This window comes from Mesocricetus auratus, unplaced genomic scaffold (assembly GCF_017639785.1).
Source record: "Mesocricetus auratus isolate SY011 unplaced genomic scaffold, BCM_Maur_2.0 Super-Scaffold_100004, whole genome shotgun sequence".
NCBI lineage: Eukaryota > Metazoa > Chordata > Mammalia > Rodentia > Cricetidae > Mesocricetus > Mesocricetus auratus.
Window position 1 is genome coordinate 3,161,411 of NW_024429189.1, and position 14,865 is coordinate 3,176,275.

General features: G+C 50.9%; 2 protein-coding genes across 11 annotated transcripts in view; one reads left to right on the plus strand and one right to left on the minus strand.

Moving 5' to 3' along the window:
* The first annotated feature begins 6 nt into the window (after positions 1-6).
* Positions 7-9,326, plus strand: Spaca9 (sperm acrosome associated 9). Of its 3 annotated transcripts, XM_040745136.1 has the most exons (5): positions 407-628; positions 5,457-5,636; positions 7,610-7,812; positions 8,344-8,491; positions 9,258-9,326. In XM_040745136.1, the coding sequence occupies exons 2-5, from the start codon at positions 5,493-5,495 to the stop codon at positions 9,267-9,269; spliced, it is 507 nt and encodes a 168-aa protein (XP_040601070.1). In that variant the 5' UTR covers positions 407-628; positions 5,457-5,492; the 3' UTR covers positions 9,270-9,326. The 3 variants fall into 3 exon arrangements, with proteins under 3 accessions (XP_012980160.1, XP_040601070.1, XP_040601069.1); XM_013124706.3 differs by having other exon boundaries at positions 7-628; positions 8,344-9,326; XM_040745135.1 differs by lacking the exon at positions 407-628 and adding an exon at positions 1,568-1,652 and having other exon boundaries at positions 8,344-9,326.
* Positions 9,327-10,146: 820 nt separating this feature from the next.
* Tsc1 (TSC complex subunit 1) overlaps positions 10,147-14,865 on the minus strand; it is a 46,038-nt gene continuing 41,319 nt past the window's right edge. For all 8 annotated transcript variants that reach the window (XM_040745131.1, XM_040745129.1, XM_013124719.3 and 5 more), the window contains one exon: positions 10,147-14,766. In XM_040745131.1, the coding sequence (XP_040601065.1) occupies positions 14,253-14,766 (514 nt within the window). In that variant the 3' untranslated portion in view covers positions 10,147-14,252. The remainder of the gene's footprint in view (positions 14,767-14,865) is intronic.

Here is a 14,865-nt window from a genome sequence, read left to right on the forward strand (position 1 = left end):
AGGCTCTCCCTCCCCAGGGCACAGGGGCCCTCGAAGGGCCACAGCGCAACACCCCAGGACATCCTGAGGGGCCACAGCGCAAGGACCCCAGGATGCCAGTGGGACCACAGCACCAGGATTCCAGTTGGGGTCACAGTGCAAGGACCCCAGGATGCTCCGAGGGGCCACCCTGTGAAGAATCCCAGGGTCCACAGCTCTAGAGCCCCAGGCCCTCCTGAGGGAGATCGGATCCAGAAACCTGCTTCTGGTGCAGCCGCCGTGTGGATGCTAAGAGTTTAGGGTCAACCCTGACTCTGCTCCCTGCACCCCAGTTTCCCTATCTTTAAAGTAAAGACGCTAAGCAGATGTAGGTCGGATGTCTGCAGGAGCAAAAGTCATCTGCAGCCAGGATCAGCCAGAACCTGGGCGGATCTCCTGGTTTGGGCAGCCGGACCATGTGACCTGATTGCCATGGCACCTGTGGTCACAATCGGCCAGGGCCACGGGTCTCTGAGGCCTCGACCCCGCCCACTCCCGCTTCCCGAGAACTGTTGAGGGCCTTCCCGCCCTCCGGGGCCCACACACCCACGAAGGCACTTCAAGCTTCTGGGCACTCTGTGAGGCGAAGGCCAGTCCGAGTCAAACCAGGGTAAAGGGGGCTGGGGTGCCGCCCAAGAGTGGAGTCGGGGAGTGGTGGGGGAAGAGGTGGAGGTGTTCTGGCCTAGAGGAGGAGAGCTTGCTGCTGTGGACGGGGCAAATGTAGCCAAGAGGGAGGGAGACACGACCTACAAGGACAGCCCAAAATGCAAGTGCTGGGTGTGTCCGGATGTACGCTGTGAACTGGACAAATTTGCCCTGGTCCTCAGTTTCCACCCTGAGCAGTGGGTGCAGCTCAGGCATTACTCCCACGGCTGCTCTGAAGTATTCGACAGTGATTGGCCCGTGGGAAGTGGGCCCTGCTGTCCATAGTGGTATCTCATTTAATCTTTAATCTTAATCTCACCTCAATCACTTTGGACAGCTGTAGACCCCCTCTTACAAGTTTTACTTTTATTTATGTGTATACGGGTGGGGCAGAGGAAGAGCAGAGGCTGGAAAAGGGTGTTCGAACCCAGAGCTTTAATTGCAGGCAGATCTGGGTTCTGGGAACTAAAGTCATATCCTCTGGAAGAGCAGCAAGTGAGCCCCGTGTAGGTCATCTGTTCACATGGGTCAAGAACCAAGCCTCGATTGCTTTCAGGGGCTCCTGGGACCACAACACCATGCACAGTCAAATGAAAGCCTTTCTTCTCAGAATACAGGACAGGGCAGAAGAGTTGACTGGGTGACTTTGGGCAAGTCATTTCCTCTTTCCAGATCTGTTTCCTGGCCAACTGCTGGACAGAGAGCAGATATTCCAATAGCTCGAAGAGTTTTGATCCAAATTCCTTCCTTGGGCAGAAACAGAGAGGCCTAGCAAAGGGGAAAGTCTTGCCAAGGGCCATGAGTGAAATCAGAGGCAGCCCCGAGGCTGGCAGCAGGTGTCCTGGCCTGGGATTGTGACACTTGCCCTCTATCCCTATGACTGCTTCCTCAAAGGTGTCAGGCCTTGGTAGACTTGTCAGCTGGGAAACCACCTTCTCAACAAAGAATACAAGTGCCAACCAAGCTGCAGCTTGCACTGGGGAGGTTCGGTATGCTTCCTGGACATTTCTGAAGTGGTTTTCGTTTCTCCTCATTTATTTTAAGCCCTAGGCACTTTTCATACCATGATCTAATCTTCTTTAGCAGACTGGAAAAATACAAATCAATTAAAGCCTAAACCTGTGGGGTAATCACTTTTTCCTCCCCACAGAGAGAGAAGTGTCTGCATTTAGGTCTTTTATCCACTCTAATTTGGGTGCAGAGGCTTGTGTTCAAGGGACAATCACTTTGGATAGCTTGTTACAGACCCTTTTGTGACATGCCTGACATGTGCATGTCACAAGTTTCTAGAATCAAAAGCTGAGACAGGTTTGCTCTAGGGGGCTCATGGGGCCACAGCAAGTCAGTCAGCTCTGTCTCCTTGGAGAACCCAGAAGCCCAGAGAGGGTGTCAGGGAGCTGAACACACAGGAGACAGCCCCATGAGTACTGGTCCTCATTGCTCCGGGACAGGAGTGGAAGTGAGGCCCAGAGTCTAGCTAGTAGAGGCCCTAGAAGTGGTTGGGTAACTTTTCAGATCCTCAGTAGCATCCTCCTTGTTCTCCAGTAGCCACAGTCAACCCAATGCCTGCCATCTTGTCTCTAGGGAATATAAGAGACACAGAGGAGGGTGGGTCTAATCAAAGAGCCACACTGAGAAGTCAAGCCAGGATGCGACAGATCCTGGTTTGCCCTCTTCCTAACTGTGGTTTCAATTTCATTCTCTGATCATTCTATGTGGTCACTGCGGTCCCCTGTCCTAACCTGGCCAGGGGTTGAGATGGCTCATGCCCGGGACTTCCCTAGAACACTATTGAGTGAGAGGATGTTCTCATATCATCATCAGACCAGTGTCTTGCTGATGTCTGTAGGCATCCACCCTGCAGGTGCCCCTTTGGCAGACAGCACAGCCCTGACTTTCATGTCTCCACTGTGCCACACTCTGAGCTCTGCCCTGACCTCTTCCCCTTCCAGGAGAGTTCATCCAGAGCAGGGCCTCACCTACTTTGTCTATTGCTGAGAGCCCAGCAGCAGACTGCATCCGTTACAGGGAAGGAAGGACAGTGTGGCGTCCATCTCCACCCTCTGGCTTAGATGCCTTCAGCAGTTCTGAATGTCCAGCTAAACCCGGGGTCCCTTGGCCTTGCCCTGTCTTACATCCCTGCCCCTTGGCTGAGCACACTGCCCACCTGCACTGTTCTTTTCAAGCTTAGAGCTTAGCCCCTCCCCCAAGAAGACGAGCTCCCACTTCTGGCCTCGAGTCTCTCCAGGCACTCACCACACTGTTGTAGCAGTCACCTACCTGTCAGCTGCATGCTAGATAGTCATAGTAGCCCTGAGGTCTGTTGTGCTCTGCCTTCTAGGCTCTGGGGTCCCCCACTCGTCTTACACCTGTCATCTCAGGACATGCCCACCCCAAGGCTGGGTGTCTGTTGCCATCTCCTTCTGTATGTTAGGGTGCAAGCTCAGAGATGATTGTCACCTGAGGTCAGTAGTCAGGGTGGAGCAGGATCTGAACCCAGGACTGGTGGTTGCAGAGTGGCCTTGACTATTGCCAACCACAGCACTGAGCAGCGCGGGCAGGGGATAGGCGAAAGGCACACTTTCTGTCTCTCTGACTTTCCTAGGTTACAACTTGAGTCATTTGTGAGCTCTGAGCTGGGGCAGGAGGGGACACTCATCTGAATGGACCACAAAGGGCCCTAAATCTCAACAATCAAGATAGATATATTAATGCAATGTTTTTCAAAAATTCAAAATAATGGCAAAAATCCATTTAGAATAAACTATCAACACTTAATAAAGGCAAGCTTATTATTACATATTTTTCTTTTTGCCACAGGCTCTGGTAGGGGAAAGCACAGTATTTCTCTAAAACTCTGTTATTTTATCCTTTGAACTTTTTTTTTTATATTTCTTTTCTCTCTTGAATGGGTGCTGAGTTTTTTGGCACCCGGTTCTTAAATTTTGTCTTTTTCCTTTCACCCTCAACCCTTTCCTGGTGAGTTAGAATTCTGGGGAGGGACAATGGAAAATAAGTATGCCCAAGTGAGCAATTCTGCCCTATGGGGAAGAGGCCGAGGACATGGCAGATACCCAATAAACAAGAATCTCAGCTCCATACTCACCCTGTCACTCAGGCAGAAGGCTGCAGGAAGGCGGGGAGGGAGGAAGGGGCTGCCCTGTCTCTTGGGGACTGACTTGCACCAGGCCAACCAAGGGTACAGTTAACTCCCAGCTACTGGCAGACACAGTGCATGCTCTATTAAATTGCATGAGACCCACTTGGGTTAATGTGGGACAACCCTCGGTCTCTAAAAGGCCTTCCCCCCTGCCCCCAGTCATCTCTGAACTCTCTGATTTGCAGGACAGCGTCCATAGAGGCCGTATCCTGGTCTGGTCTGTTTTTACATTCCCCTGCTGCCATTGACTTTGCCACAGAGCTGTCTTCCCAGCTCCACTCTTGTCCTCAATAGGAAGCTACCTTCCTTACTCTTGACCTTGTGTGTCTGCCCCCTCTACTAGCATCTTGGGATGGCCTTGGCTCATTTGACACAGGGTAGCATGCTGGAATCTGGGTTCTGTGTGCACTGGTGGAGGGGCAGAGAGGAGGTGTTTAGGCATCAGGAAGCCTGGGACCCAGAAGTCTATGGCACAAAGTCAATGGGACTCCCTTATCTCTAGGTCTCCATGTACCCCTGGAAGTTACTGAGGTCCCTTCCAGTTCTGACATCCCCTAAAGACTATAAGCATTTTGCCCCAAGTCAGTAAACTGTGACAGCATGGATAGGGCATCCCTGCCCTCTCCACCCATGGGGGATTCTCAGTGTTTGAGGACAGCCAGTAATCTCATCAATGATGGCCTCTGGTCTGCACTCCCTGCAGATGCCTTTCCTGATCAGATAACGCAGTTAATTAACATAAGTCAGGGGAGGAGTCTGCACCTAAACCTGCCTTGGAAACCTGCCCCAAGACCACAGTGAGAGACACAGTCACACAGAACCACCAAGTACTGACTCTCCCTGCTTAGCACACAGGAAGAATTTCCAGACTCTCAACAACTTCACAGTGGTGTGTAGCCAGAGGCTTTTATGTGTCCCACTCAGCCCCACAGCCACTTATAATCACTCAGAGGGTTACTATTAATTATAATTGTTTGGCCAATGGTTCAGGCTTATTGTTAGCAAGCTAGCTTACATTTAAGCTAACCCATTTAATTATTCTGTGTATCGCCAAGTGGCTGTCCCATTACCTCATTTTCTACACCTCTTGCTTCGTTGGCAGTTGCTGGTATCTTTCTGACTCTGCCTTCTTTCTCCCTGTATCTCTGCTTGGATTTCCCTCCTGGTTGTATTCTGCCTCGCCATAGGCCAAAGCAGCTCTATCCATCAACCAATGAAAGCAACACATGTTTGCAGTGTACAGAAGGAGGTCCCGAATCAATGGCAGGCATGTTTTTAAACTGACATGTTGCTGGTTTGGGGTCTTGCAGCATGTACCTGACTCCCAGGGTCTTCTACAGACAGTGTACATGTGTATGAGGGGTAGATCTGGAGACACTGAGGACCAGAGAAACTGTCCCTAGGTGAAGGAAGCCACAGCTCATGACACACTGTGTCCTGGAGGGGGTAAACAGACAAGGTCAGACTTGGTGCGGTGGTGGACAACTTGAAGGACCTAGGACAAGCGTGTGACTTCCAGGACCCACTTCCTTTTCTACAAAGTGGGGACACGTTCCTTTGGGAGGACGCTTCCCTCCAAAGCTGAGTGGAGATTCTGACCCCGGGGGCTTCAAGGCTGTCTTCTCCCTTGCAGTAGACCCTGCCTGCCCTGTGAGACTCCAGGACGACAATGAACGAGGTGAAAGAGACCCTCCGAAGCATCGAGCAGAAATACAAGCTCTTCCAGCAGCAACAGTTCACCTTCATTGCGGCTCTGGAGCACTGCAGGGAGAACGCTCACGACAAAATCCGGCCCATCTCCAGCATCGGACAGGTGATGCCTGGAGGGCCGGGTGCTGGTGCCGGGCGGGGTAGGGTGTGCCTCCCAGCCCAGTCCCCTCACCCAAAACACGGAGCCGTGGAGCCCTAGAGAGGAGAACTGCATGTTAGTTTCTAACCGATGGAAACAGTCCCTCGGTGACTGCCACCTACCAGATACGTAGCAGTGACGAAAATATGGGCTTAAGACTCAGCCGGGTGGGCCTTAAGTCCACCTGCCACTCTGTAACCTTGGGCGGGTGGGCATATCTCACTAACCTCAGTTTCCCCACATGAAGGCACATCTAGTGAAAACACCCCATACTAAGCACCCAAGTGTCTGGGGTCACTTGCGAGCCCTAGGCTGAGCACTGGGGATTTGTTGATGACCAGGCAGATAATGGTCCTTCTCAGGGTGGCACCTGGCCCGGCTCACTGATGGAGGCTTTGCAGGTACTTTTATTTCACCTGTTTCTTTAAAGGCGCTACTGTCCTAGTTTACTCCTGGAGGCCTTCCAGGAGGTTAGGGCTCCCACCACTGGGTAGCTAGGAACATACTCACAAGCTGGGTCCCAGAACTGAAAAAGAGGCTGCCACAAACAAGTCAAGCTTCCCTGAAGGGTGCCTGTTTAAAGGGGGCTGAGGGTCAGTGTGGTACAGGCTTGCAGTACCCAGGAGAAATGAGACTATGGAAAACAAGCAACCTTCACCAGAGGCATCCTTTAACATTCTTTTTCTAAATTTTGTAAAAAATCTGCTTTTTTACTTGAAAAAACTGTTAACCACGTGAAGAAAATGCATCGTGCAGGCTGCATCCACACTCCATACTCATCTATCTGTCATAACGGTCTTCTGGTCCATGCTCCTGCCCCGAACCATTGAAAGAACAGCTGGTTACATCCCCCCAGCAGCTCGACCTTCCAAGGGCATGGGGCAGGTTTTCAGTCTCTAATAGTGGCCCACGTCTCACTTCTGAGCACCTGCTTGATAGGGCTTCCCATCTCAGGTTCAGGAGGGGATGTCTACCCCCAAAACCCTCCCCGCACACCCAAGGAAGTCCCTCCGTTGTGGTCACACCTTGATGCCAGCAGCAACATACCTTGTACCTGGACAGGTATGTTGTCAGGAGCCTCTACCCCTTACAGGCTCGGGGAGAATTCCTTCAGATCACCAAGAAACAGGGTAGCCCCGTCTAAGCAGACAGTTTGGAATATCGGAGGAAGCAGCAGTGCCCTTTCATCACTCCATGGAGAGTAGCAGCTGACTGTGAAATGACTGAGTCTGTCACGCAGTCCTGTAGCTGAGGTAGTTCTTCCCTAGCCTAAGACCAGCTTGTCACCTTGCCTGTGCTTAGAGGCAAAGTCTCTGGGTGGCCCAAGTAACTGGCAAAGACCCATAGAGGGATTCCTACCCCTAACCAAGGAAGCCTTAGGAAGCGGATCAGAGAATTAGTATTCTCAGCATGCTACCTATGCAGCCACAGGGGGTTAAAGTTTCCTTGGTATGACCTTGTGCCACCCACACACCCACACACTGGAGATGGTCTCTGAATCCAGGTTAGGGTATCACACCACATTGTCCTCATCTGGACAGTCATTTCTGCAGTCGGGCCTGTAGCTCACTTTTTCTAACTCTAAAATGCAGTACAACCAGCCTGAAGCATTCTTGTTTCCTCCTCTGTGGTTTCAGTAAGCAGGGTGGTGGAGCCCAGGTCACTGTGTGGGGATAAAACTCACTCAAGCCACTTCTGTGGGCACCCACTCAGGTTATTTTTCATTTTTAATGAGGACTCAGAAAGGCTTAGGGGATGAGTGAGGGAGATCAGGCTTAGGGAAGCAGTTTTGCAACGGTGCTTGGTACACAACGTGAGCTGTATGTCATGAGCTGTGCTCAAATGCTTCATGTCTGGCATTAAGTCTACGATTGTGGGAGGCCTGGGGTCGTGCCCCGTCTCTCCAGCTCCAACTCCTGACACACTGGCCTCTGCAGGTGCAGAGCTACATGGAACACTACTGCAACAACTCTACGGACCGGAGAATCCTGCTCATGTTCCTGGACATCTGCTCGGAACTCAACAGGCTCTGCCAGCACTTTGAGGCCCTGCACTCTGGCACCCCTGTCACCAACAGCCTTCTCGAGAAATGCAAAACCATGGTTAGCCAAAGCAATGACTTGAGCTGCCTCAGAGCAAAGTAAGTCCCTCATGGGTGTACATGGGGCAGAGTGTGCCTGATCAAAGGACAGGAACCTCTGAGCTGGCCCTCCCCTGCTGGCACAGGTCACAGCCCCTAGTCCATGTAAGTCCTAGCCACCAACTACCTACAATGACTGACCTAATCAAATGGATCTAAACTGGGTCACAGACATAGGAGGACAAAAAATAAAAATAAAAAATGGAGGACGTGGCTACAGAAGTGGGACACCAGAGTCACATCCCCTGGGGCTCCATGGTGACCCCAAAGAAGCCAAAGCTCCCTGAATCCATTTTTGGGAGCTCTTTAGATGTGAAGTGAGAAGGGTGGGAGGTAGTTCGGATTTTACGAAGGTGATAGGAGGCTGAGAGCTCCTGCTACCTACACAAGTACCTGGGGCTCTTGGCCTTGAGCTTTGTGAATGGAGCACATAGGGAAGGAGCCTGAGATTCTGTGTGTTCAGCTCTCACGCCTCCTGGGGTGGCCTTTTGCCCATGAGGTAGGTCTCACCATCTGCTCACTATCCTGCAGGTACCCACATGACGTAGTAAACCACCTCAGCTGTGATGAGGCCAGGAACCACTACGGAGGCGTGGTCAGCCTCATCCCTATAGTCCTGGACTTAATGAAAGAGTGGATTGCTCATTCCGAGAAGCTGCCTCGCAAAGTGCTGCAGCATGTGAGTGAGATCCTGGGTAGCCAGGGAGCCGCTGCAGCAGCCGCTACCAGACCTGTCCAGACCACGGTTACCAAGCACTGGTTAGGAAAACACAAGTATAGGCAGCTTGAAAATGAGAGCCTCAAATCTAGGGGGAAAGACAAAGGCGCCCAGAAGCCTCCCTGGAAACCACCTGGTGGGAAACTGTAACTCACTGTCAACGTACTTGGCTTCCACGGGTCATCCGTTCTTACTGGGGGCCAATACACAATTGAGAATCTCTCTCTTGCTTTTCACTTCTAACATTTCCGCCTCTTGACCTCCGTGTTGATGAAAACGCTCCTTACTCATGGAGCCGCCCAAACAATATGGTGTTGGTTGGGCATGTCCCAGAGGAAGGGTGTTGTGCTGATGCCCAGGCCTCCTGCCCATGCTGTGGCCTCTGGCTCTGTAGGGGGCAGCAATTGGAGGGAGGTCCACTTCGCTCCTTGTCTTGACAAGGGCAAGATGGAGATGAGCTACAAGGTCTGTCATGAACAAGTTAGGGGGAAGGGACCAGGAGGCTGAACTCAACTGTGTTCAGTTCCCTGGACCAAAACAAGGGATGAATGCTCTTCTTAGTCAGGAGAGGGAGAGCATGGCAGACATGGCAGAACTTTTCTGTGGCTCTTGAGCAGGACAATGGCCTGGTCTCTGCAGAAGTCTAGACTGTCCACACTGTAGATGTATACTCCTGGCTTCTCAGCTGCCAGAAGTGAGCTCTGACTGTTGGTTTTTCCCTTCACAGGGGACGACTTAGCTTCTGTATTGTTGCTTCCTCGGGGGGAGACATTCAAGAATAAAGTGTTCTACCATTTCTCTGCCTGGCTTGGTTTCCTGGGATTTACCTGACCAGAAACAAAACAAAAAACAAAAACCCCTCTGTACTTGTAAGACATCGGAGGACATTGGGTGGGGGCCGCACAAGCAAAGCCCTTCTCGGACAGCCTTGGAGACCTCTGCAGCCAAGCTGAGTGCTTCCCTTCAGAGTGAGCTGCCTCTAGGAAGCTTAGGCTACAGAGGGCCAGTCTGCAGGATTCTCCAAGTGTGAATTCCTTGTCTGGCAAGAGACCTATTCAGACAACCCCTGAATTTTCCAGTCAGCCTGCCTCCTGTGGTTAAGATGGGCAGGGCAGTAATTCCATACCTGTCCTGGTTGAGGCACCGCCAGGCAGCTCACATCCTGTTTACCCCACTAAGGCCCAGGCCCAATGGCAGGGATTAGGTGGGGGAAGAATCTCAAAGTTATATAAAGGTTATCTCCCACCCCTGCACAATACCTGAGGGCAGAGGAGGCACTGGCATAGGTGATGATGATGGCTACACTGTCCTTTGGCATATCACAAACATAGCTGGCCAGGCCAGGACTAGCTTCTACTGGGTTCCATCAGGAGGACCTGAGATGAAGACTTGGGTGGCCAAGCTGTCAGAGGTGGCCCTTTCCCACACACTGCTCTTTACACAGAGGCATGGGTTTAAGGTGGCTTAATTATCTGATTCCCAGTCCAAGTTCCCCCCTGTTCCATATTACCATCCAGGGAACTACTCCAGACAGACTGCAGTGTCTCTGGGCCATCGCATTTCATCCACAAGCCCCCAAGGCCAGCATAAAGTCACTCCATCTCAACACTGCGGAGTGCAAAACAATAAATCTTTATTTGTTCACAGTTAAACACAAGCAACTGCCTTGACATTTCAGAACATTCTAAGGACAGCAAACCTTTGATTCCATTCACTGAGACTGTACCATGTTCTCCTGCAGCCTGTATTATGGCATCTGATGCGGATTGTTTGACATGCTTTTAAGGTCATAGTAGGAAAGTTTAAACCTTTTGAGAAGAGGTGACTTCCATTGAACTAAAAAGTTATTTTTTTTTAAGTCTGATTTGTTTTCATTGATGGGAACCCCTTGCCCCACCCCAACTCCAAGTTATCCCTATATGGTTCATTCATGATTGATTATAAAACTAAATTATGTCTTAGCAAAACCTGCTCCTCCATAATGCATTTTGTGGTCCAGTCTCATGAAGGGTGACCACTGAATCTTCCTAGTGCAAAAACGCTTGTCTGTCTCTGATCCCACAGAGAGCTAACAAACACCATCATGACCTCTCCTCCAATCCAACACTGTGAGGTGCGGCAGGGAGAGGGCCTGGTCTAGTGAAAGACCAGCTCCAGTGCTCAGTCAGCCTACCTATCCAGAGGTGGATAATACTGGGGCTCTGGGAAGGGCAGGGTACTTCTTGGCCCCCATTAAATTTCATTCGAAGACCAAGAGTGTTCAGGGTGCAGTTTCTATTGTGGCTGCAGCTGCTTCTCTACACCTCATTTGGAGAATCGGGGTGGCATCAAAACAGAAACATTGCTCCCCTGGGCACACCAGGGACTCAGACTGGGAAGCTGAGTGGGAACGAGGGTCACAGCAGCAGCCAGTTCCCAATTTTACCTACACAGTCTAAACCCAAGGCCATCAGTGACTCTGCAGCAAACTGGGGAGGGGGGATGGAGGCACATGCCAAAAACCTCTGGATGTACACAAGGACACAAACAGCCTCACACTGGATATATTTTCCAATGTACACAGCAGTGGACTTACAGCATGGACCTCGGGGTGAAGGCGCAACAGATGCAGATTCCATGTGTTGCAGTGCAGGCAGAGCTGGGGGTGTAGCGTCTCCTTCCCTTACTGCTCAGGAAAGCGAGCACCTTCCTATAGTACTTCTGTTTGTTCTTTAGTTCTTTCTGGCTTCAAGTGGTTGGTAGTCCCTGCTGGCTGGTCTCACCACACCAGACTGCTGCTACACACTCCTCAGTTTCTACTGTCAGCCTGGGCTCTGAGGTCTTTTCATCCTTGATCATTCAACTGCTAACATTTTCTCATTCTCCTCTGAGCACTAGAGCCCACATATGCTGCAAATGGCCCTGAGTCTGTGGCTTATCACAGTGGCTTGTAGTGCCCCTGCCACCCAGGGAGCACTGGCTACTGGTCACAGCAGCTTGGGGAGGGGAGGTTAAATTTTTTTTTAATCACATGGCTTCCAGGACTTTTCCTGGGTTTTGAGTTTGCCTTCTAAGAAGTGACTCCCTGCTAACCATGTTACACACAGTTGGAACCTTCTGCAGCTTAGTCCAGAAGACTAAACAAACTTCTCTCCTGAAAGGGTCAACAAAGCTATCAAGGTCAACATTCACCCCTGGCAGCTGTGCTGCCTGCTCCAGGAATGCCTTAGAGCCTGTCTCCTCATGTTCATGGTCATGTTGCTTTTGCTCCCAAAGCAGACTCTAAAGACTTCAGGGAGGAACGAGACAGAGATCGTGCTTAGTTCCTCCCTTGGCACTGACCTGCACCTCCACTCCAGTGGCACTGCAGCGCTGCTCCTGTCAGACTCAGACTGCAGGAGACACAGCTTCCAGTCTCCTTGGGTCCCACAGGCAACCACAGCACAACTCCCAAGTGGTTCAAGGATGGAGCTATTCAACCCCAGCATTCATACACCAGGCTGCCCATGATACCCACTGCTCCAGTGCCTTGGCCCAGGCCTCAGCTGCCTTTCAGAAGCTTTCCTCCTGACTGCAACAGCAGCAGCAGGAGGTAACCCACTGATCCCAGATGCTCTGTCACTGCTCTCTAAACAGAAGCCTCCACCCACTGAGCCTGGAGTCCTTTGAAAAGAGCCAATATTTAGGCTGGGCACCTTCAAGTCAAGATAACTTCAGGTCACAGTCCCCAAGAGACCTTAGCTGAAAAAAGGGAAACAAAAAAACAAAAACAAAACAAAAACGTCTCAACAGTCTTTTAGAACTCAAGCCACACAGGATACTCAGGTGGTACAGAACGCACAGGCTGGAGGAAAGTGCTGCAAGGCCCAAGCATGCTCTGTAGAGATGCTAGCCTAGGCCTCAGTCTGCTTTACCAAGCCACTACCTCTTCTCCCTAAACTTCAGCTCTTGAGCAGTCTATAAATTTTCTTTCTAATGTAGAGAAAAAGGCTTGTTTCTCTGGCACACACCTTGGGGGGGAGGCAACTCTTAGGAGCAGTGTCTACCATTAACTGTGTGATCTTTCTCCCAATCTGTTCATCTGCCTTTTCTACAATGGATCAGGTGGGAGGACACTGGGTTTTCAGCTTTCCTTTGGGCAGAGTTAAATGAAAAGCATGGCTGCCTCTGCTGATCTGAGAGTGGTCAGTGGCATGCCCTCCTGTGGGCTGGCTATAGCAGAGATATATCCCTAACAGGTCCCCAGCCAGCACTGCCATGGTGACAAGGAGTCTCACCTTACTTAGGGATGCTAGGATATTTACTGCCACATTTAAAAAAAGACTTTCACCCTCAGGCTGGAAACTTCACGTGCAGTAAGATTTCGTACCATTAGTTTCTTTTATCTTTGTTGTAGTTAAACTCTTCTGTCCTTATATAACAGCTAGAACAGAAATAAGAAAATCAAGCTCATGGCTCCTCCCCAAGTCTTTCCTTGCCTGGTCCAGAATATCAGGCAACAACTCTTACACTTCCAGCATTTATTTCAGGAGCATTGGCTGAGTTTGCACTCTCTGCCACCACCTTGTTCTGATTGGTCACCTCTCGAGAGCATGAGGGTGGACAGTGGTACAGGCCACCAGCCTCTACCACCTTCCCACTGAGTCACTCTGCTGTTACTAACAGAAGTGTTTGATGTGGAGCTCCAGGGGGAATCTCTCCTGCAAAGTCAAAAATTGATGTAAAAGAGCTGCTAGAACCTACTATGGTGAGGCTCCCCCAGCCCGAGAATGATGTCGCATAAACTCTACAGAAATTCTGACCCTTCCGAGCCTTGTCTGCTGCAGAATTACAAAGCAGCTGGTAATCGGGCATGTGGACAAAGGGAGGCAAATGGTTGAAAGGTGGACTGTGACTCAGCTGGACAGGGCCAGCCAGCGGCACATTTCCACATGTGTACCAGCATCCTGGGTGCCCCTCCTAGTGACCACTCCCTCAGTCTGCAGATTGCAGGATGACCACCTACACACCCACCCACAGGCAGCATGGTGCCAGCATTCAAGCAAATACCAAATAAATAAGAGGTAGTGGGGGAGAGGGATACAATTTTTCCAGAGAGTAAGCAGTATGGTCTCCACAGCGCCAACCACACTATCAAAACAACTGGTATTCTCACAGAACCTTCTAGGAAGCATTTCAGAGATGCCAAAAGAAGGCAGAGGTGAATGAACCAGTTTCTCTAGATCTGTGGCTTTAGATGCTGAACTTCAGAAACAAAAAACAGTGAAAAGGCTCCTGTAAAGACAATCAACTTACGTCCTCCTGGAAGGGACAAAACTGGACTTACCTGCAGTGCCACTAACTGCCTGGTCTACCCAAGAGCCACCCGTCTATCTGCAACTCAGGAAAGCAGAGTGGTGTGTTGGACCCAAAGATGAAAGTTGGCCTCATATTGCACAGGTTCAAAGGACACAACCATTTGGTGGGAGGAAGGAACAAAATAAAGCTACAAGGGACACACACAGGCCCTCAATTAGTACATACTGCTAGGTAAATGAAAGAGGCTGGGGTGGGGTGAAGGAAAGCATCTCAATGCCAGACCCAAAAGCCATCATCCCACATTCCGTCAGCTGTCAAAATGACCTCTGTCCCATTCCCACTGCACAAGCAGCCGCTCAGACCCTGGAAACAGAAAAGCCTAGAATGTGCATTCACACCTCCTGTTCTGTGCTGACAAAGACGTAAATTAACACTGACAGACCCCTCAGCTGTGCTCTTGGTGAGTCTCATTGTAGTCCATGATGTGGAGCTGCCCCACACTGTCCGAGTTCGGGGAAGATGGGTGTGAGGCATCTAGATTAAAGGGAGTCTTGTTTTCCACGCCTGAGTCTCTGCCCAGTTCTGTCTTTAGGGTCTCAGAAAGGCTACTGCTGGTCACACCGTCCTCATCACACTGGCTCTCACTCTTATTACGGAACAGCTCCCGGGCCTTCATGCCCAAGAAGCTTTTGGAACTAGGAAGTGAGCCAACAGTCGTGGGGATGCTGCTGGAGGGCTCACCCACAGCGGTTTCCCACCGGCTGTTGAACCTCTGGCTCGGGGGTTTCTCTGGAGTGGAAAGCTCACTGCTGCTGCTGCTGCTGCCTCCAGCGCTTCTGCCTCCATAGCTGGCCCGGGGGCCACTAGGCCTGGTGGTCCTGGTCTCACCGTTGTGGCCAGAAGCCTCTTCATTATGCCCTACCAAGGAATCTGAGCAGCCATCACTACAACAGTCAAGCCTGTAAGAGATCCAGAGGGAATGCAGTTGATAACTGTAGCACTTCTGGGGAGATGTGAAATTATACTTGCTCCCTGAACCCAGCTTGCCCATTCTTTAA

Bases quoted from the DNA above. Each gene is read 5' to 3' on its own strand.
- Spaca9 (XM_013124706.3), top strand. From the start codon at position 5,493: ATGAACGAGGTGAAAGAGACCCTCCGAAGCATCGAGCAGAAATACAAG. The intron at 5,637-7,609 runs GTGATGCCTGGA...TGGCCTCTGCAG, and splicing joins CCATCTCCAGCATCGGACAG to GTGCAGAGCTACATGGAACA. The intron at 7,813-8,343 runs GTAAGTCCCTCA...ACTATCCTGCAG, and splicing joins TTGAGCTGCCTCAGAGCAAA to GTACCCACATGACGTAGTAA.